Here is a 23,237-nt window from a genome sequence, read left to right on the forward strand (position 1 = left end):
ATTTACGAAAAATAAATTTGCTGTTTTTTTACTGATAAGTAACAGACAAGGCCATATTTCTTCAGAGGACATAAGGGGAGGTAATTATTTTGACTGTTTCCACGTGCATTAGGGTTGTCTGCCCTTGTCCCCCAATTAATGGGTTTCATTTTTTCACCCTCATTGAAACAGAGTAAAATTTGATTTTCTTGAATAAAAAAAAAAACTTGATCAAATTATGTGATTTTGGGAATTTTTTACATCTTCGTCACATGACTAGTACATAGAAAATACTGACATTTTTGTATTTTCTTTAATTTAGTAGCCTTCATAGATTCATATTAGCTAAAAAAAGACATTCATTAAAAATTGAGAAACGCTCAGCTGCACTTATCCGGTTATTCCTGTCAGCTGCCGAGCAAACCCAAACCAACTTTGTAGAAACATACATTCCTGACATTGCTCTTTTCTAGGTCCACTATTGTGGAGATTTGTTAAGACTCAGCTTGTTCCTTTCATTCGTAGGTGTGCCCCTTTTCTTCCCAACATTTTCATGGATGGCTCAGCTCCTTGAAGAGGAATCGACTCCTAAACTTCCTGCTCTTTCTCATCAAATCTTTCCATTGCTTTTTCTGCTTCTCGTAAAGTCGATTCTCTTTATCGCTGTAAACACTTTGTCAGAGCTGCTTATAAAGATGTGTCAGCACAATCAAAAACTGTCAATGCCATTGTTACGAACAGATGGGGAGTCCTTGGAAAGAAACTTTGTTCATGGAAATTCTACCTGGCACTAGAAAGCTTACTTTAGTATTTCATAAAAATAAAACTGGAAAGAAATAAAATAAAAATCCAGGTCGGCATATTTTCTTTTTTAACAAAACATTTATTACGGTTACTCTCCCGTCTCGACTCCACTTCAAGAGTTTCTCGCCACTACATGTCCATCTAATCTGGGTCATATCTCCTCCTTCCAACCGTATGCTGGCGCCACAGTCAGTTTATTTTCACCTTCACTTTACAAGTCTATCTTCTTTAGACTTTTTCTCCAACTATGTGGTGTCCTTTTTACTATTTCTTCAGATGCAAGCCTAAGCACACTTGTTAATTTGCATATGTGTCCAAATACTGCTCCTGCTGCTCATACAATCGTTTGACATCCATCCTTTGGCTGCTGCTGCTGCTATTTTCATACATGCTCATGTGTGCTGTGTTATGAGAAGTGTTTATTGAATCACAAAACAACAAGCCAACAAAATACATGAAACTTGTTTAAAAAAAAAAAAAGAAAGATAAAATAAAAAATATAATAAATATAAAAAAAATTGTTTTTTAATTGTGATTCAGCCTATTTATTTATTTATTTATTTACGGTTTTTCAAATTTTCTTCTTTTTTTTTGCCATCATGAATTCTAAAGTAAAATATTTATAAAAAATAAAACTTGCAAATGCAAATAAGCTGGAGGCTTAAACAAAAACAAAAAATAAATAAATAAAAAATAAAAAAAAAAATAGCAGAAGATTTTAACAAACCAAACAATTTTTAATTTTATTTAAAAACAAGCAAAGAAATGAAGGACACTTACAAGTGTTGATACCTGGCCAGAGTTTTGTTGCATAAACATCCTCAGCTGAAAATAAAAAAACAAATTCAACAGTTTTCCCTATGAAAAAAAAATTTTCATGCATGTTTTTTGTTACTGCTTTATTGCTCCAAACAAGGCACAGTGCCACTTGGATGCAGGAAGCTACACTATTTGGGAGAAAATTTGCAAGGATACTATGTGGGGAGTTGAGCAGTAAGACGTCTGTCCACATAACACTTGAATTTCTGCATATAACTACAGTCAGGGAAACAGCGAATCAGGAGGGAATTCCAAAATCTAGCAGTTTGAGGGTAGAACTATTTGAGTAGAAGGCTTTTTGACATCTAGGGATCTGTAGGGGTGGGATTTTGCTGCCTGTCGGTTTAGTCGGAGTATTTATGCAGAGGGGGTACCAGAGCTTGGAGTTCGTTAGTGCACCCTCCATTAAAATACTTGTAAAATAGGCACAGAGATGCAACATTTTGACGATAGGATAGTGGTTAGAATTTGATCTATTAGGTCGAGCACTCTTTCTTTTAACCTGTCTGGGAGTGAGAGACTAGTAGCAGATGCACCAGCTGAAATGTGGCAACAATACTCAATACATGAGCAAATGGTTGCCTTGTAGAGGGACAAGATACTTTCAGGTGTAACTTTTTAGCACTGTAGAGAGAGCCCACCTTCTTTGCAGCAGCTTTGGCAATGTCTTCATCTATGTGTTCCAGTTCATGTTCCCTGTGAATGTTAAAACGCAGGTGTTCGATAAAAGAGCTTTCATGTAACGTATCATTAGCCATGGCTATCAATGGTCGAGAAGGTTTTTTGAAAAAAAGCTTAGTCTTGGCAGCATTGAATGTAACCATCACTTTTTGTCTTCCTCTCAGGTTTCAGTCACTGCCTTGGATATGCGTTCATTTGTTTTCCTCTTGTGTCTGTTATAGAGCATGGCGTGATCAATAAATATACCCATCTCTGAGACAATTTTATCATGGAGGTCATTTATGAATACGAGGAATAATAAAGGTTCAAGGATCGACCCTCAAGGACCACTCGCATTTACATCACGTTTTGATGTTTGACCATCGAGGATAACCTAGATGTTTCTCTTATTTAAGATTTGATGATGTTTAATATTCATTCAGGGTTTCAGTTGATGTAACCTCTGATCGTCTTTTGGTCAGTCTTGTAGTCTACAGTGAAACAGTCCTGTGATAATGTGCTCCACAGATGGGGAGTTCTGGGAAAGAAACTTCATTTATGAATTGGTTGGTTATTTTTGCTTTACAGCATATTAACCCTTTTCAGGTTATTTAATGCCGTATTCAGTTATTTCGAAGAAAAATTTAATAGAGTATATTTTTTTTTTTCCAAGTCAATCTCTATTTAACGCATAGTTGGGACCCTAACAGGTACTACCACTCCAGGTCAGAGTGGACCTGGGAGCAATGGTAATTAAAGGGTGGCTCTACACTCCCCAAAGCCCGCAAGCTGGGGGTCTCATCATTGGATATAGTTTAAGGTCATATCCAAGACCTTCATTCATGGAAGCTCCAGATGTTAGATACAAAAAAAGGGAAAGTTTTTTTTTTTTTTCAGCTGTGGTAACAAGTTGAGTTACTGCTGCAAATATCTTTAAAAGAATCCAAGATCAGGGTTCAATCAAGCACCTATCATGGAAATAATAGTGCAGAGAAAAACTAGCTACATCCCTTCTGAGGACAAAGAACAAAAAAAACAAAAAAAAAAGAACACTATACACTAGATTCTGAACTTGATTTTATACGAAGGAAAGAAAGTTCGAGTGACCCCCACCACCCCCAATATGACAGTGACCCAGTGGTTAACGACACAAGCTGACCATCTGGGTCTGCCAAGTTCAAATTTAGTTCATTTCACAGAACCACTGTCACTTAAGGATGATGGCAACTTTCACATGGTCCCTCTCATGAGTACCCGATATCATTCTAGAAAGAATTCATAAAAAGATATCAGTGAAGCGCAGCAACATTACTAATCTTATTGTTATCCTTGCTTTCTCTACTCATCCGTTTCATAATTCAGTCTGTATGTTTGGTTAAAGAGAATGATTAAAGGATTGGGGTTCAAAAATTGACCTCAGCAAGTAAACAGAAATCAAGGGTCTCACATGATTTCCAAACAAAGTTAACGAAAATGAAGCCTACATTTTAAAAGTACATCTCCTCCTCAGGTTCCATAAAATTCTTCACCGTCTGCAAATAAATCTATTTGAAATAATGATCTGGGTTTGTGTGTAATTGATGAGGAAATAAAAATGATTTGGGTTATTGATCGGTGGGTCCGTACATACTGAACCGACATCGTAACATATCTGGTATTTCTATAATTTTATCTTTTATTAAAAAAGGGTTTATTATTTATGTACAACAGAGTTATGCATGACAAATGTACGACTACATAAAACAGCTGCTCCTGTTGCTTCTCTAGGCATGGCATTCAAGCAAACTGATGACAGGCAATCGTTGATTCTAAATATCCCAAAAGATATTTGACAAAAATTAATGCTAGAGTTAAAAAAAAAAAAAAATTGTTTGCTGTTATAGCTATAAAAGGGGAGTAACTAAATAAGGAAAATAAAAATTATCGCCTTTTATAGAAGACTAGAGTTCCAAGGGGAACCAAAAACAAGAGGGCGGCTTTTCTGGACACTGAATATCGTTCTGTAAATAATTTAAGGTTTCTGTGAATAAATTGTGTTAAAAATATTAGAATAAGTAAATTATGATCCTGACATTCCATTTCTATGAACACAACATTCACGTTATTAACAACATTCACGTTATTAACAACATTCACGTCATTAACAACATTCACGTCATTAACAACATTCACGTCATTAACAACATTCACGTCATTAACAACATTCACGTCATTATTAACATTCACGTCATTATTAACATTCACGTCATTATTAACATTCACGTCATTAATAACATTCACGTCATTATTAACATTCACGTCATTATTAACATTCACGTCATTATTAACATTCACGTTATTAACATTCACATTGTTTTTTACGAAATTATTAAATCGTAAATGTTTGTTATAACAATAGATGTTTATCAAAAAACAAACAAAATGGCAATGACGAGATCTGTCCCCTCAAGATTTACTTTCTTTCTAAAAAAAGGACGAGTTTTTTTTCCAGTCGCCTGAGTTTCCCAAGTATATTTTGTAGGCCAGAATGCAATGCATTGCATCTAGTGCGCTGGAACTTGGTAGAGTTTAAAAAAAAAAAAAAACAAGAAAAAAACATGCCAGTTTATCTAAATTAAAATTGATCTTTTTTTTATTCAGATTTGTTATTGCATTTAAAAATTCGATTTCTTAATTTTTTTTTAAGCATAAAAAAAAATTAAAAAAAAAAAAACAAATCGAGAATTTATTTTTGGCAAATATCTTTCAGGATTTTTGTCCATCATCAGTTTTCTTGAGTAACTTGCCTAGAAAAACAGCAGGAGCAGTTGTTCATTAAGCGGTTGTACATGAACAGTAAAAATTGTTTTGAAATTAGAAAACTGTTACATTTATGTTGCATAAAATAAAAAAATAGTGAATGCAACAATTACCTGTACTGGCATACAGAAGTCTGATGATGCCCTAAATCAAGTATAAGTTCTAGTACAGATATTATGAGAAAGGAAGGTTGTTTGAATATAATTGGGTACCTTTCTCCTTACTGTTTATTTTGCAGTTAACATATGCACCAGAACTTGTGTAGTCAATTCTAAAAATTGACAGTCTTGAAAATGGGAGCACTTTATGATTTAAAAACTGTGAGAAAAAAAATGTGAAAGAGCAGATGAAACTAAGCATGATTAGGTTACAAGGAAAATAAATTATTTTATCCTAAAGAAAAAGAAAGGCGACTTAAGAATCATAAATTTCTGAGATTGATAAGGAAAACTTCATGGACACTCAGGACTGACTCTATAAGATCCAAAATCTTTTGGGTTCTCATTTGTTACAAGAATTGCTATCGATAGAGAGCACAGCTAGAAGCAAGTAATAAGCAAATCAAGTACAAAAAAAAGAAAAATTTTTAATGAAATCGATGGCATAAGTTGAGTCAAGGAAATTTCTATATATAAATTCGTATTCCTGTCTGTCTGTTTGTTTACAATCTGATTAATATATACAAAAGGTCCGTTACTTTATTCTTTCAGTTATTTCTATATACAGGGTGGGCCAAAATAAGGGTCCTATTTTTAAAAATTCATAAATTCATGTAAGTTTTAAGTGTTTTTCCGCCAAATTTTGTTTTGTTTATTTCAAAAAAATCTCGGAAGGTCAGTCTACACACACAAAGTTTGGTGAGTTTAACTTTTATTTTGTGGAAGTTATTTAAATTTAAAGATAGGACCCTTATTTTGGCCCATCCTGTATAAACTGATTCTTTCAATATATATACATATATATATATATATATATATAACATGATTCTTTCAATATATATGATATAACATATATATAAAATGATTCTTTCAATATATATGATATAACATATATATATAAAATGATTCTTTCAATATATATAATATAACATATATATATAAAATGATTCTTTCAATATATATAATATAACATATATATATAAAATGATTCTTTCAATATATATAATATAACATATATATATAAAATGATTCTTTCAATATATATAATATAACATATATATATAAAATGATTCTTTCAATATATATAATATAACATATATATATATATATATATAAAATGATTCTTTCAATATATATAATATAACATATATATATATATATATATATATAAAATGATTCTTTCAATATATATAATATAACATATATATATATATATATATATATATATATAAAATGATTCTTTCAATATATATATATATATATAAAATGATTCTTGCAAAATATACAATTAAAAGGCAACCTTATTTACAATTTTTAAGAAAAATCGATTTTACTAAACAGCGGTATGTTAGTTATTGTTTCTAGTGAGAGAATTGTTTTAAATGTTCTATTTAAAATTGTTATTTAATAAACTTAAAATAACGATTCTATTTAAAATCGTTATTTAATAAACTTCAAATAACGATTATATTTTAAATTGTTATTTAATAAACTTCAAATAACGATTATATTTAAAATCGTTATTTAATAAACTTCAAATAACGATTATATTTAAAATCGTTATTTAATAAACTTCAAATAACGATTATATTTAAAATCATTATTTAATAAACTTCAAATAACGATTATATTTTAAATTGTTATTTAATAAACTTCAAATAACGATTATATTTAAAATTGTTATTTAATAAACTTAAAATAACGATTATATTTAAAATTGTTATTTAATAAACTTCAAATAACGATTATATTTAAAATTGTTATTTAATAAACTTCAAATAACGATTATATTTAAAATTGTTATTTAATAAACTTCAAATAACGATTATATTTAAAATTGTTTTAATTTATTTGGAGTTACTTGGAAATTTCGACGAAACATAAAAAGAAAAAAAACTCTTCACCAAATAAAATAATTTGGTAATCTCAATAAGTTTCTAGTCTGAAAAAACAATTCCATCTAGACAGAAAAATGTTAGGGTTTTTTTTGTTTTTGTTATTTTAAATATTCAACCCCCCCCCCAAAAAAAAAAAACCACTTACAAATAAACTGAAAAGATTTAATTTGTTTGTTTTTATTATTCTTGAAACGGCTATATAGATCGGTTCGAATTCAAACTTAAGCCACACTTTTAGAAAAAAAAAAAAAATAAATAAAAAAAAAAGAGCCCCCCCCCCTAAAAAAAAGCTAATCGAAATACCCCCCCCCCCACACACAAAAAAAAGCTAATCAATTTCCTTTACTTACGAAAAAAAAAAAGTCAGTGAAAAAAGTCCCTTTACCAAAAAAAAAAAAACCTGCATATTATGCACGCGTTAATGTTTATAAAGTTATTTTTTCAGGTTCATAAAGTTGTAAGTCATCTTAGAATAGTGGACAAAATACATTCCAAATCACCTTTTCCCTTCATTCGCAATTCAGATTCGAGCCTTCCTACATGGTTGATATTTTTTTTTTTTGTGGTCGTTCAAACACTCACTGCTATTTTTATTGAAACAAAAGTTGTTTGGATTTATTGGGGGTGGGGGGCAACGTATGGGCAACAAAAAGTGTTCAATATCCGGAGAATTGTTTCTTCTTTTTGTATCCCTTCTGCCGATATATCTGGTGGAGAGGCTATCACATACTTCGTTTTTTGGGCGATTACATTTACATGTTTTTATCCGCCCTTTAATTTTTGAAATTGTTGTGGGGGTATCGATGATACCATGATGAAAATGATTAATATCCTTAGACGTGTTCAAACAGAACTTCATTTCAACCCAGGCAATACCGGGTAACCATGCTAGTTTTAAATAAAACTACTTATATAATTATATATATATATTTCCCTAAAACCTCTGGCCTTGATGGGGGGGGGAGACTAAAACTTGCTGCTATTTAAAAAAAAAAAAAGAATTATTTTTATTCCATTTTCACCCCAAACAAGGCATAGTGCAACTCTGATGTAGGGGCTAATATTGGGGACATAATTGCAGGGATACTATGTAGGGAGTTGAGCAGCAAGATATCTGTTCACATTACACTTGAACTTCTGCATGTCAGTACAGTTGGGAAAGCAGAATCCCGGAATGGAGTTTCAAAGTCTAGCAGTTCTGGGAAAGAAAATATTGGAGTAGAAGGCTTTTTTTACATTTAGGGATCTCTACTGTGTAGGGGTGGGACTTTGCTGCTTGTCGGGGGTATTTACGTTGAGGGGACACAAATGCATGTACTTTGTTGAAGTATTCACTATTAAAATACTTGTCAGAGGGATGCAACATTTTGTTGATGAGACAGAGGTTAAAGCTTGGATGACAGTTCAGGATCTATCAGGTCGGCGACTCTCTTTGGAACCCTGCCCAGGAGTGAGAGACTAGTATCAGATGCATCAGCCCAAATGGAGCAACAACACTCCATACATATGCATATGGTTTCAAATGATCTGAAATAACGGCAAGGGGAGACTTGATTCCAAATATTTCTCATGTTATATCTCTTCTCTTTTGGACATAGGGTACGAGTATGAATATCTCCAGTATCAAATAATCTTTATACACTTATCCTTTTAGTGTGGGGGGATCACTTTCCTACATAACTTTAACATAAAATGAGACCCCATTTCTTGGTGACATAGTGAAACATGTAATCGTTATCATTTTTTTTTTAAAGTTTGGTGGTGGGGGTGTGGGCAGAAAAGGGAAATGGGGTGAGGGTGGGGTCAGAAGTTTCAAACATTTTAAAAATACGTAGAAACACTTAAAAATATGTGTGTGTTGAATGGGAGGGGATTTTGATTTTTTAAAGATTTACTTTGAAAAGGTCTCACCGTTAAATATTACTTAACCAGTTAATTCTCATTTCTTGATATTTTTAAGGCTGTTAACACACAAAAAAAAAATATGGTAGACCTGTACAATGCACAATCCCTCATTGTATTTTTTCTTTGAATTTTTTTCAATTTTTTCAACGGATTACATTCCTCTTATATAAATGATTTTTTTGTTTAATCTAAGGGCAATGATGTTAAGACCTTTATTATCCAATGTATTCAGTATGGTTTTCACTGGTCGCCATGTTTGTTTTCGTGCACACATGCATTCAATTTTTGCACGTCTATACAATACTGTATACTCTCTTGCACTTTTATACATTAATTCTGTATACTCACTATTCCATAGCTAGCTATAACATATACTGACCAAACAGGTCACGGGTAGTCTAGTATACATATAAGATGGACTCTCCCAGCAATTGCAACATTAAGTTGCTCAGAAATCCACACAGATGACTTATTAATGCAAAGGCTTTGTGCGGGACCAACCATGATTTTTGGGACAATCTTTGTCATGCAATGGCTGACAGTAAACCTCAGATTTTTACAGAGTTTTCCTTCTCCTAGATGCAGGTCTTAAAGACTGGGGGGGGGGGGTGCATCGCTTCCAGTGACTTAACTCTAAAACCTCCAGATACGAACCTGGAAATTTCTATGTTTTGTTGCAGTATATACAGCACCTAGCCTTCCCAAATGGTCCCCCACCTAATCACGTTGACACACTGGTTCTCACCAGATCACCAAAGTTAAGCAGCAATGAGCCTGGCCATAGAATTAGATCACAGATCGATGAATCTCGTCTTACAAAATATTTTTGGGAAGTAATATTTTATATAAGACAATCCCAGCTAAATAAAAAAGTTACAGTTTTTTTTATATTTAAATTTTATTCAAAAACATTTTTCAAAACAAAAATTTGTTTGAACAAAGAATAAAACATTCAAAGAGATTTCCTTAATCCATGGATTTTCGATGTAGGCTCATCTCCTCAGAGGGAAATCATTAGCAAAATTATTAAATCTTGCTAGATATAGTTTTGCTATTCAGCACATATACAGAAAATATTAAATCATTTTTTTTTCTTCATTCAATTAAAGACTCAAAAAATTTGCATAAGCGTTTTGTTTTTTTTTTAAACTTACCGTTTATTTTTAAAGTCTATTTTTTAATCTTTCTTTTAAATCCACTCTTAAAATAACACATTTAACCTGTTTTAAATTCCAATTATCTTGATCTTATCATGGACATTTTTAGCTGAATGGAATATTCATTTTGAACGGTCGGATTTTACTTAATAAAAGAGAACATTTTTCTACGGATATTTCACCACAAAAAAAATGAGAATAAATCTAAAATTTTCCATTCCCAAAGGATTATTACCTGCTACTCTGGATGCTCCATTGAACAGAATTGGAATTTACCTACAATAGCGAAATTTTCAACCAATTTGGAACCTAATAACATGATCTCATTCTATTCAAAGATTATTATTTTATTTGGAGACCAAAATCTCATCCTTTTTCTGTTCCAACCTTTTTTTCTTTCTCTATGTCCCATAAAAATATTTAATCTGTGTAGGATCTTGGTATTTCTGACCATGATCTTTTAGAATTCAGAATGATAGCAGCCATATTTTTTTAAGTGCTGTGATATTGAGCTGGAGTCAGACAGGTGAAGGGTTAGTCTTTGTGACAATGTATCTTATTTATTTTTAGTTATTATCACCTGTACCTTCAATGGTCAAAAGACAACTCATTTTGATAGATTTCTCAAGGAAGGAGTTGACGTAAGGGAATTAATTCCTTGATAAAAAACTCATTTCTTCTTAATTTGTACATAATGTGGCGTGAAAATCAACTCCCCATCCCAACGGAACTAAAGGTGCTCATTTTAAGATGTAGTTGACAAATCTATTTTTTTTAGTATATTGTTTTAAGCAAAAATATTACATATTTATTTGTAATGCCGAAAATAGTAATAGAACCAAAAATTATGAAAATGCATTGAATAGAACAACTGCTATTGTGTTTTTAGTAAAAAAAAAAAAAAAAAACGTCTATCGCTATAGAGAATAAATATTGCAGTCATGATACAAAAATTCGTTTCAGAGTTTATGTCCCCTGCTTTTAACCTCTTTACAACTTCTAAGAAAAATGCAATTTTACCCAATTTTCTGTAAAAATAACTTTCTACTCAATGATTTTTCGTAGTTTTTGGATATATTACTATTTTCGATATGACAATTAAGCACATAATATTGTTTTTGCTTAAAACAATATATTTAAAAAAAGAAAATCAATTTGTCAACTGTATCTTAACAAGCGCCTATTCATCCAAGGCAACGTCGATCTAAAAACTACTAACTTTGTGGTTTATAGTTTTTTACTTCTAGCTGGGCATACACAGACACAGATTATAGATAATTATGAAGTAAAGAAAACAAAAACAAAATGTAAAAAATATTTTGCAAAGAAAAAGTTAAATGTTTGTTGCTTACCTTATGGGCAACTGGTTCTTTTAGCCCATGGAGGAAAATGGCCTCCAAGATGTCGCATAGTTTATTGGACAATTCATTGCTAGAAAAGAAGTTTTGGAAATTTGAATTTACAAAAAAATAAAAGCAAACATAGAAATTCCATCTATAAAAAAAAGTGATTGCCGATTTATTTACGTTTTGTACGTGGGTATCCTAATTCTGTTCTTCAATCAATTTCGTTATATTTAATATTTTCTTCAATCAATTTATATTTAATATTTTCTTCAATCAATTTCGTTATATTTAATATTTTCTTCAATCAATTTATATTTAATATTTTCTTCAATCAATTTCGTTATATTTAATATTTTCTTCAATCAATTTCGTTATATTTAATATTTTCTTCAATCAATTTCGTTATATTTAATATTTTCTTCAATCAATTTCGTTATATTTAATATTTTCTTCAATCAATTTAGTTATATTTAAAATTTTCTTTTTCAATTTCGTTATATTTAAAATTTTCTTTTTCAATTTCGTTATATTTAATATTTTCTTCAATCAATTTCGTTATATTTAATATTTTCTTTTTCAATTCCGTTATATTTAAAATTTTCTTTTTAAATTTCGTTATATTTGATATTTTCTTCAATCAATTTCGTTATATTTAATATTTTCTTTTTCAATTTCGTTATATTTAATATTTTATTTTTCAATTTCGTTATATTTAATATTTTATTTTTCAATTTCGTTATATTTAAAATTTTATTTTTCAATTTCGTTATATTTAAAATTTTCTTTTTCAATTTCGTTATATTTAAAATTTTCTTTTTCAATTTCGTTATATTTAATATTTTCTTTTTCAATTTCGTTATATTTAATATTTTCTTCAATCAATTTCGTTATATTTAATATTTTCTTTTTTAATACTTGTACAGTTTAACCAAGACATTAAAAAATGAAAATATCGAAAAAAAAAAAAAAAAAAAAAAGCTTATATTGTACATAGCCGTTATGGAATGAAGTTCTCCAAAACAAAATTTCACTTCATTTCATCAAGTAGTTTTTTTTTTTTACAGCGAAAAAACAATTTGTTATGATACCGAGCAAAAGGTTCGATTTTTAGGAAGAAAACCTAGTATTAAAGATGGGTGGGGGGTCGGCGCTTTCACTGGAGTTATCTCCCCCTGGAGTGTTCAATAAATTTCATAATGGCTGACTTCAACGTGCTCTCATAAAAAACGTGTTTTTCCACTGAAAAAAAAAAGAAAAAAACTACTCGATCAAATTAAGTGAAATTTTTTTTCGGAGATCTTCAGTCCAAAACGGATACGTACAATATAACCTTTTTTCGATATTTTCAATTTTTTAATGTCTTTATTAAACTGTACAAGTACCTCTTTTTCTAATCAATCAGTAATTTTATTTTTGTCTGTACCACGCGGTAAGAGTCGATATGAAACAACAAACTTGAATTGATTTAAATGACCAAATAGTTCTCGTTACATTTACATTTAGTTAATAATTTAATTTGTTAGCGATTTAATTTTTTTAAACTTTAAACTCAAAAATTATAGCAATTATAATAAGAAAGAAAAATGGCAATTTTTCATTCAGTGTTAATAAGTGCAGAGGTATCCCTATTTGCCGCTTGTAAAAAAATAATAATCAGAATAAAATCAATTTAAATGATTGTTGTGTGTGTACGTTTTTTTTTTATTGTTTTTTTTGTTTTTTTTTACAAACCTGTACACTGGTTCATCCAAGAGTTGCTGCCCTTGCAAAGCTTTTAGGGTTCTCGAAAGTTCTTTAGTGATTTTCGTTTTTCGGAGGTCTTCTCTGTTTTCATCTGAATAAAGATGTCAAAATGAAAATTGGTTAAAATAAATTCATATATATATATATATATATATATATATATATATATATGAGCAAACAGTTAATAAAATATGTTAAAAAATACTTTGAAATGAGTTAAAAACATATTTAATCTGAAAAGGAAACACACACATATATATATATATATATATATATAAGTTAGAAAAGCATTTCATCCAAGGCATGAAAATTGTTAAACAAAATGTTTTTACTATAGGCTTTAAAAATAAAGGTACAAGATTCAATTTGAAATTTATTTATCTCCAAAGTGCACTTTTATAAATTTTACAAAGTAAGGTATAAAAATTTAATACCTTTGTAAAATGTATAAAAAGTGCACTTTGAAGATAAATATATTTCAAATTGAATCTTGTACCTTTATTTTTAAAGCCTATAGTAAAAACATTTTGTTTAACAATTTTCATACCTTGGATGAAATGCTTTTCTAACTTGTATCGTATCTTTAAGATTATATTTTATTTAATTTATTAATATGGATTTTAAAAAAATGCATGTAGTTTTGCATGTATTTATAAAAACTCTCCTATTTCAGTTTTTATTTCTCCTCAACCCACAACTCATTTTTGCAACTCCCTCTTTGTATTATTACAGGTCTGAATATTCTGTTTCAGTTTGTATTTCTCCTCACACCACAACTCTTTTTTGCAACTCCCTCTTTGTAATACAGGTCTGAATAATGAGAAAATCTGACTTTTTTAAACAAAACTTTAAAATAACTTCTTTAGATTAAATTTTTTTAAACTTCTTTCAAAATAGAAAATCTTTAAAATTTAATAAGGAACATATTTCATATAGGTTTCATTAATAAATATTCAGTAGATAACGAGAAAAATAGAGATGAAAATTTCAAAAGGACTGTATAACTGGTTACGCTCAATAGTAGTCCTCGCCAGCGAAAGTCTTTTTTATTGTTATTCTATTATTATTTAAAACATTTTATGTCCTGCTCTTTCGCGCGAGGACTCATATAATTATTTACTATAATTATTAAATACCTACAGACACTAGTGTTTCATCCTTTCGAGAATCATCAGTGCAGAGATTCGAATCCGCAACAAAGCAATCTTTGACTCCATTTTTTGAAGTGATAAGTAAAAAAAATAAAACTCAGGAAGCCTCCAGAGCACTACTGCAAGTACTAATTAAAATAAGGAGGCCCTACCAAAAGTACTACTAAAACCAAGTTTCTACCTCCCTCCTCCTTGAAGAGCAGACAATTTTAAATGTCTTGTGTTTGCGCAAGGGTTAACCTCGGGAAAAGATGCAGAAATAAGGTGCAGAGTCCTTACAAAATTAGAAAATGAACCAAACTTAACATTTCGAAAATTGACTGAGGATTGTCAAAAAGTAGAAATTATAAAAAAAAGATGCAAGAAATACCGAAGCAGGCATCGCGAATATAAAAAATGTAACTAAGAAAAAAACGTTGAAATGGCACACAGACACTAACCACTGAAACTAAACGCACCGAGCGCTTGTTTCAGATGTGGTAGAATACATTGGGTAAGGGATTGCCCATTTTTAACAAAAAGATGCCATTTATGCAATAAGATCGGTCAGAAAAGTTTGCATTGTAGGAAAACTCAGAATAGAAGCCATGTACGTCAAACCAGAACTAAGGACGTCAGATGAAAATCTACGCAAATATGTAATGGTTAACATTTTCGGCAAGGCTATTAAATTCCAATTAGACAGTGGATCGGATCTTTCAATAAGAAATCTCAAAACGTGGAAAATATTACGAAAGCCAACTATGTTAAAAACTAACAGAACGGCGACGGCTGTTAATGGTACAAAAATTCATTTTGCAGGTGAATTAATTACAAACGTCACTTTACGGGGCAAAACAAAAAAACTAAGATTGTATGTGCTAAAAGATAGTGAGAACCTGTTCGGTTCTGACAGCATGGAGGAGTTTCGTCTCTGGGATCTTCCTATATCCACATTTTGCAAGAAAATAGATACTCGCCCAGCAAAAATGGAGAAACTTATAACTTGTTTTAAAAAAAAATTCACAAACATATTTACTCCTGGTCTGGGGAGATGTACAAAAATGGCCGCAGATTTTAAGTTTGAAACCTGGCACACAACCGGTGTTTGAAACATAATGTCCCGTTCGCTTCCTTGAACAAAATAAATCAGGAACTAGACAGATTAGAAAGCATCGGTGTACTGGCTAAAATTGAATATAGTGAGTGGGCTGCTCCGGCAGTTTACATAAAGAAAACATCCGGGAAAATTCGCGTTTGCACCGATTTCGCGACCAAACTCAACGGGTCCTTAGAAGATTTTCACTATCCATTACCTAGTCTAGAAGAAGTGTTCACGAAATTAAATGGCAGCAAGTTTTTTTCTAAGATCGACCTAAGTGATGCTTACCTACAAATTCCGGTAAATGACAAAAGCGCTAAACTCCTCTGTATTAACACTCATCCGGGTTTGTACAGATACGAAAGACTCGCATTTGGTGTCAAGGTGGCACCCGCAATATTCCAGCAAGTAATGAATACTATGCTGTCCTGCTTGGACACCGCAATCGCATATTTTGATGATATTATCATAGCGAGCAAAAGCAGGGAGGAACATGAAAAACATATCAGACAAGTATTCAGTCGAATACAAGATTATGGATTTAAGATCAAAGCAGATAAATGCGAGTTCTTTTTATAAACAATTAAATACCTGTGTCAAATAATCAATAAAGATGGCAGATGCCCAGACTCAGATAGGGTGACGGCTATTAAAGAAATGCCAGCACCAGTAAACATAACTCAATTGCAGAGTTTTTTAGGCTTGGCAAATTATTACCAGTGGTTCATCCCAAATATGCACAAATTGCGCGCACTACTTAATGAATTGCTGAAAAAGGATAAGGCTTGGGAGTGGACAGAAGATTGCCAGACATCATTCCAAGAAATAAAAAGAATCCTGACTTCAAAACTGTTCCTAGCGCATTTCAACCCACAGTTGGACATAATAGTAGTTAGCGATGCTAGTCAATATGGTGTCGGAGTGTGCATGCTACATCGAATGCCGAATGGCTCGAAACAGCCTATTGCTTTCGCATCACGGACTCTCTTGCCAGCGGAAAAAAATTATTCTCAGATCGAGAAAGAGGCCCTAGGAATTATATTTGCAGTTTCAAAATTCCACCGGTTCTTGTATGAAGATATTTTTTTCTTCAAACCGACCATAAACCGTTGATATCCATTTTTGGATAAAAAAAAAAAAAGGACTTCCAACATTCACTGCGAACAAACTATTAAGATGGGGAACTATTCTGCTGAAATATAATTGTACAATTCAATTTCTCCCCTCAAAACAACTAGCCCATGCAGACAGTCTATTGAGACTGATTCCTGCCAAAATGGAACCTCTTGAAGATTCAGTAATCACGGCACTACATATTAATAGTGATGCAAAAACCATGATAAACAATATTATCCGCGAACTGCCGGTCACACTTCAGGAAATTAAGTCAGAATCCCTAAATGATAATTTCATTCAAACCAAGAAGCAGAAATTAGCACTGGGTGACACCAGTTCAGACATTTTTTCTGGTTGCAACGAAATACTGTTATATGGTGAAAGGGTTGTCATCCCCCAAACCCTTCAAAAAAGAATTCTCAGGGATTTTCACATGGGGCATCCAGGAATAAACAGAATGAAAAACCTAATGAGAAGTTTTGTTTATTGGCCAGCTATGGACCAAGATATTACCGACATGGTGAACAGATGCAAAGGCTGTGCTTTGGCTGCAAAATCACCACCGATAACATAAAAACCTTGGCCTAAGGCTGAAGAACCATGGTCGAGGATCCACATCGATTATGCGGGACTTGTGGAGGATTTTTACTACCTGATAATAGTTGACTCTTACTCTAAATGGCCAGAGGTACTAAGATGCAAAAAACCGACCACGGCAACGACAAATTTTTTGTTGGAATTGTTTGCTCGGTTTGGGGTTGTAGACTGTTTGGTTAGCGACAACGCTACACAGTTCACCTCGACAGAGTTCAGAGAATTCTGCAAGACGTATCAAGTCAAGCATATTACGACACCCCAGTACCATGCCAGAAGCAACAGCCAGGCCGAACGCTTCATCGATACGCTTAAAAGGGCATTAAAAAAGGCGTCCGGTACACCGACAGAAAAGGCCCTTCAGCAATTTCTGCAAGTTTACAGAATCACGAGAAATCTGAACAAACCAGATGCGGGATCCCCAACAGAAATCATGTTTGGACAGAAAATAAAATCCGTATTTGATAAACTGCTACCCAAACATAGTACACAACAGAACTTCTACAATGCCAACGAAACTGTTTAACAGCAGAGATAACGTGCATTTTAGACATTTTAGAAATAACGTTTCTTTTTTTGGAAACAGGGCACGATCTTAAGAAGAATCGTCCATGTTACATACATCATTCAGGGCCCAAAGTTCCAACATAAGAGGCACCTGAACCAAATCAGAAAACGCTTCTACAAGGATCAAGAAGAACCACCGCAGGACGGCAATGAGGCGATTGAAACTGTGTATGACTGTTTTGACATAGACCCTCCAAAAGGGATGTCAGAACCAAGACGTTCCGGCAGAAAAAGGAAGCGCACAGACCCCTTGGTGGTCTGCCCCAAAATGAAGAAATACTGATTTTCACAACCGCGGAAATCAGCTTGGGAGGGGGATGTTGTGGGGAAATCACCCTCCAAATGAACTGTTCTATCCATTATATAATCCATAGACCTTTAGATCCCAGGTGTGGATTAAACACTAGAGCAACCCTCGCCTGCTCGGTGAAGTTTACTACTCTTTTCAGTCGTAACCTTTTTACGTTGTTGTTCCAGTAATACATTGTTTAAACTCTATTCCGTTGTTCTGTTTTCTTTGTGGCTTATTGCAAGCCATAACAATAAGAAATCGGCATACATCATCAATTTTCATATAGATAACAGTTTCAGAATTATTTTCATGTATAATATGTAAATATTTAATAATTATTAATTGTGCGGAAATTTCTTTAAAACGTTATCTTTTATAGAAATTCAAATCCGCTTAACGGGGAAAACGGCTTGGTATGTGCTAATCAGCGCTGACTAGCACTCGGCTGACTAAAGTCAGCACATTAACGAGTTTCGTTTGTATTCTCTTAAAAATAGAAAACTGTTTTTTCTGCTTTAAAATTTCTAAATTTAAAAAAAAAAAAAAGGTTTCATTTTTTATTCTGAGTTTATTAATTTAAAAAAAATTATTTTCAAGTTTTTCAAATTTAATTTCCAAGTAATACCGAGCCAAAACTATTTTGTTGTTTTTAACGCTTTCAGTACAATGTACTAAAAGCGTTAAAAAACAAACAAATGTACTAAGTACATGCGTTTCTGTTATCATGCTATTTATAACTTCTTACTTGTACTTGAGGTAGAATTGTGTTTTTAGTGGTAAAAATATATATAACAAAAAACAAATAAAAAAGGTACTTGTGCACTTATGCTACCATGCTGAAATAATAACGTTATTTAGAAACCCATTCTTAACATGGGGAGGGAAGGATGATTTGCTAACTATTCTGTACTTTCACCTAACAATTAAATAAAAAAAGATATTGTGAAACTTGAATTTAACTTCAAGATACTATTTGAAAAAAATAGCACAATAACATGTGCATAAGCACCCAAATAAATGTTACCAAAGGCAAGATAAGTTACTCTTCTACCTAGTTGGATAAGTTTTTAGTGTGTTTAATGTAAAATGTTTGTTTATTTTGAAAATTAGTGTCGAGCGTTACACAAGAAAAATAGCCACATGGTCTTTAAAATCTTGACAATGACTTATAAATATACAAAATACTGTTAGAAACCCCAACCAATAAATGTCCTTGTGAAATTTATTGGGTGGGTTTCTAATAGTATTTTGTATAATTTTTTATTTTTAACTCATTGTCGAAACCATTTTTTCGAATCTGTAAAACAAAACCATTCTTTTTTTTTAACTGAGGATATCTAAATAATAATAATAATAATAATAATTAAGCGGTTTGATAAAGAATTCCATTGTGATGCAATTGTAAATTTTTACCTTGCTTCCACCTTAACATTTTTCTTTAAAATGACTACCTATTATGGTTTTCGGGTATGCTGAAAACGAATATCACATTAAATTTAAAGTAGCTTTCCGGATATTAAGCAATGTGATTTCTTATGTCATTGCTGATAACCATCTTGGTATGTGCGTTTGCACATAGGTTCTTGGGTTTGTGAAAAAAATGGTTAAGAAATGACGTTACTTAATATCCTGAAAACTATTTATTTGCAGAAAATTTGAACGCGATATTCGTTTTCAGCATACACTAAAACCTATAAAGTAATCATTTTAAATGTTAAGGTGGAAACAAGGTAAAAAATTACCGTTTTATTTCTTTGTTTACATAATTGAATTTTCAGTAAAACAACAGAATAGAAATGACAAAAATGACCATCAAATAGTGAATATATAGTTGTTGCTTATCAGGATTCCTGGTATCCTGGTATTGTGAAAGCTACATCAAGGATTCACGTAGAGTACGATTTATGGTTGCATCTCAAAAAAATAGGGCTATGTTTTGGGCCAGATAGAGAGGATTTACAAAATTGAAAATTGGACTGGTCCCAAAATGCATAAGTTCTGGTCGACTATGGGAATTTCCATCTTTTACAGAAATCCAAAATCTATATGAAAAATTTTATTTGATTTATTTCAGAGGTTAATTCATATCTTCAATTTTTTTTTTTTTTTTTTTTTTTGAGGGGAGTAGTAAATACCGGCCATGAATGCTCTTTAGGTATTCAATGGCTACATCCAGATTAAGCTCTCCTTCGGTGAAGAGGCAGGAAAATGCCTGCTCTCAATAAAGCTATATTTAAATACCAGTATAATACTTAGTTTTGTTTATGAATAAACACCCACTGTATGATACCATGCGCCAGTTTAAAAAAAATTGAAATTTGTACATCTTGATTTATAATTCATGGCTTATGGTAAAGAGATACACATTAGATTTGACTGCATAATCAGAAAGAGCACACAATTTTACATAAGAGTGCCAAGTTTCATGAGAATAGCTTGAAAAATAAATGGTGGCGAAATTACCGAATTTAGCCCACTTTTTCTAAAGAAAAATGTCCATAGAAAAGCCTAAATTTTGGCACTTAAAATTCTCATAACTTTTGAACTATTGATGGTATTTACATAACTCAAACGGTTTTAAGCATCTTTTACATAGCTCTTTTAATGCAAGTTGACAAAATAACAATTGTCTAAAAAGAAAAAAAAATCAACTTGTAATGCTACCAGTATGTCTGGAATCAGCTAGACTGCAGCAGCACCCAGAGACAGTGGGAAGTACCACACAGACCTGCCTGCAGGGCTGGAAGAAAACTATCGATGACAAAAACAAGAGACTTACTTTACTTTATATATTAGATATATTAAATGCTAGCTAAAGTACTCAGCTATGTCGTGTTTCTTAACTTTTCTGGAATTTTATAGCCAAGATTAAAAGTTCAGAACATTGATTGAATATTTTTCATCCATTTTTTTATTATCAAAAAAAACAAAATTATTCAGATTTATGATGATTGATATTGACTAAAAAATAACTGGAATGCAAAAAAAAAAAAAGAAATTGTCGTGTGAGATTCGAATCTTCAAAATGGCATAAAATATTTGAATTAAAAAGGTGCATGCGTTATCCACTGAGCTAACAAAAATGTTTGGTGACTTAATTTTTTGCACAGATCTCATTAGATCAAAGTTGGAGCCTGGCTAGTACCATATAGGCGACTATTTGGGAATGCTGGGCGCTTGATCAGCATATACATGCGGGTGGAGATTGCTTGTGAAATTGTTATTCTTTGTAATATAGCCTGACCCAGGCCAATACTCTACCAGGTCTTAACATCCTTTTTGTTTTCGTTAATAGATCTAATATATAGTTTGCTCGTCTAAAACAAAGAAACACACAATAAAAAGACATTCTTTTGATTGTGAAAATATTTAACTATTTATCATCCATTTTAATGAAAAGATTATTTTAACGTTAAAAAAATTACACCAAATGCGAACAATGATTTGACAAGATTGGCTAAAAATGTTGTAACATCTATATTGTATCTCTTTGTCGATTTCGCTTTTTCTTAGAAACTACTGGATTGTATCTGATCGTAATTTTGTATGGACCTTTGTTATAATAAGGCACAACAAACTAAGTATTATGGTATCCGTTCAACGTTCAGTTGGAGATTAATAGGGATTAGTATTTTGCAAGATAGTCACAAATTTAATCATATTTAACCATCAGTTTCGCATAAAGCATTTACTCTAAGTCAACGGGCTATAACTTTCGCCTGATTTTATTGGATATCTAGTATATATATATATATATATATATGTGTGTGTGTGTGTGTGTGTGTGTGTTCATGTTTCTAGTGTTATTTTTATATACTTTTAATTTTGAATATAAAGTTTTTAAAAAAGTTCAAGAACTTCTAGAATCAATAAGAACATTGGATGCCGATTCCAAATCCGTAGTTAGTTTGACTCTTAGATCAACTTTTTTACTGTGATGTTGCAACACACATACAGACTGTTTTGCTTTATATATAGATTGATGTCGCTATTTTATACAAATCTGGGTGGGGTGTAATCGGACGCAATAAATCTTGTATTCCTTTTTAAACAATCGCAGAAAACAAATATAAACTACGATTGTTATCGTAGCAAAGTATATCCTTATCAATTGTTGCGAGATATCAGATAAACAAATGATATGAAACTAAATATACTTCAATAATGATTTGTTATTATTCATAAGTTGTTCTGAATTACAATTAGCAATCCAATATATCATCTATATATAAAGTAGCAGCATTCATATGTGTTTATGCGTACAACTCTCCTACAGTTCACATCATTAGACCGATCATGACCAAAGCTGGTAGGATGATGGTCCCCCACTTAGGGATGATGTACACCATTTTCCAAGGTAAAGGTCAAGGTTATAGCCTATGTATATATAACCTCTACAGTCCATACCACTGGACCGATCATAACCAAACCTGACACGATGATGGTCTCCAACCTAAGGATGAAGCATACTATTTGTCAAGGTCAAAGATACAGCGCTGGACTTTGCTGTACGATCAGAAACAGCAAAGTCACGTGCTGTATCTTTGTTAGTCTAGCATAGAAGTGCTCAACAATATGACAGATCTTGTCAAAATAAAGATTTATTAACATGTGTCTATGCAAGGTGTTCAATTAGCAATAAAAATGTTTGCACTTGTTATGTATATGAAATGTCGGCATGTATATGAAATGTCGGCATGTATATGAAATGTCGGCATGTATATGAAATGTTGGTATGTATATGAAATGTTGGTATTGTGACGATAGTTAAAGTATGTCAATATCGTATTAATAAAAAAAAAATAAAAAAATTTAATGATTAAAAATCCAAAAACGTGAGACAAATAAGCCATTACCATAGCAACAACGGCGATATCTAAGAGTGAAATAAAAAAGAAAAATTTTTTTTAATGAAGAAAAGAAAAACGCTGATATATTTAAACTTCAGAAAAAACGTATCCAGCGTCTCTTTCGGAAAAGGCTAGCCGTTAAGAATTTTAAGCGGCAAATTAGTTGCAGACAGGAGTCTGAAGAAGAAAGACGTCCAAACTCTGTTGATAAAATGAACATCATGAGAAATACAGGAATTGTATATCATCGTTATCCTTCAGCGTAAAACAAAGGTTGGTTCATCTTGCACTCTTTCCATTTGTAAATAATAAAGGAAA

General features: G+C 31.8%; 1 protein-coding gene across 2 annotated transcripts in view; it reads right to left on the reverse strand.

The window, feature by feature from the left end:
• The window catches only part of LOC145297821 (uncharacterized), a 139,710-nt gene that overhangs the window by 97,465 nt on the left and 19,008 nt on the right, over positions 1–23,237 (reverse strand). For both annotated transcript variants that reach the window (XM_080144142.1, XM_080144143.1), the window contains exons 2-4: positions 13,257–13,359; positions 11,532–11,610; positions 1,564–1,608 (exon numbers count right to left, since the gene is read on the reverse strand). In XM_080144142.1, coding sequence (XP_080000268.1) covers positions 1,564–1,608; positions 11,532–11,610; positions 13,257–13,359 — 227 coding nt within the window. The remainder of the gene's footprint in view (positions 1–1,563; positions 1,609–11,531; positions 11,611–13,256; positions 13,360–23,237) is intronic.

The sequence above is a fragment of the Euprymna scolopes genome, chromosome 18 (genome assembly GCF_053919585.1).
Source record: "Euprymna scolopes isolate OS-2025 chromosome 18, ASM5391958v1, whole genome shotgun sequence".
NCBI classification, from domain to species: domain Eukaryota; kingdom Metazoa; phylum Mollusca; class Cephalopoda; order Sepiida; family Sepiolidae; genus Euprymna; species Euprymna scolopes.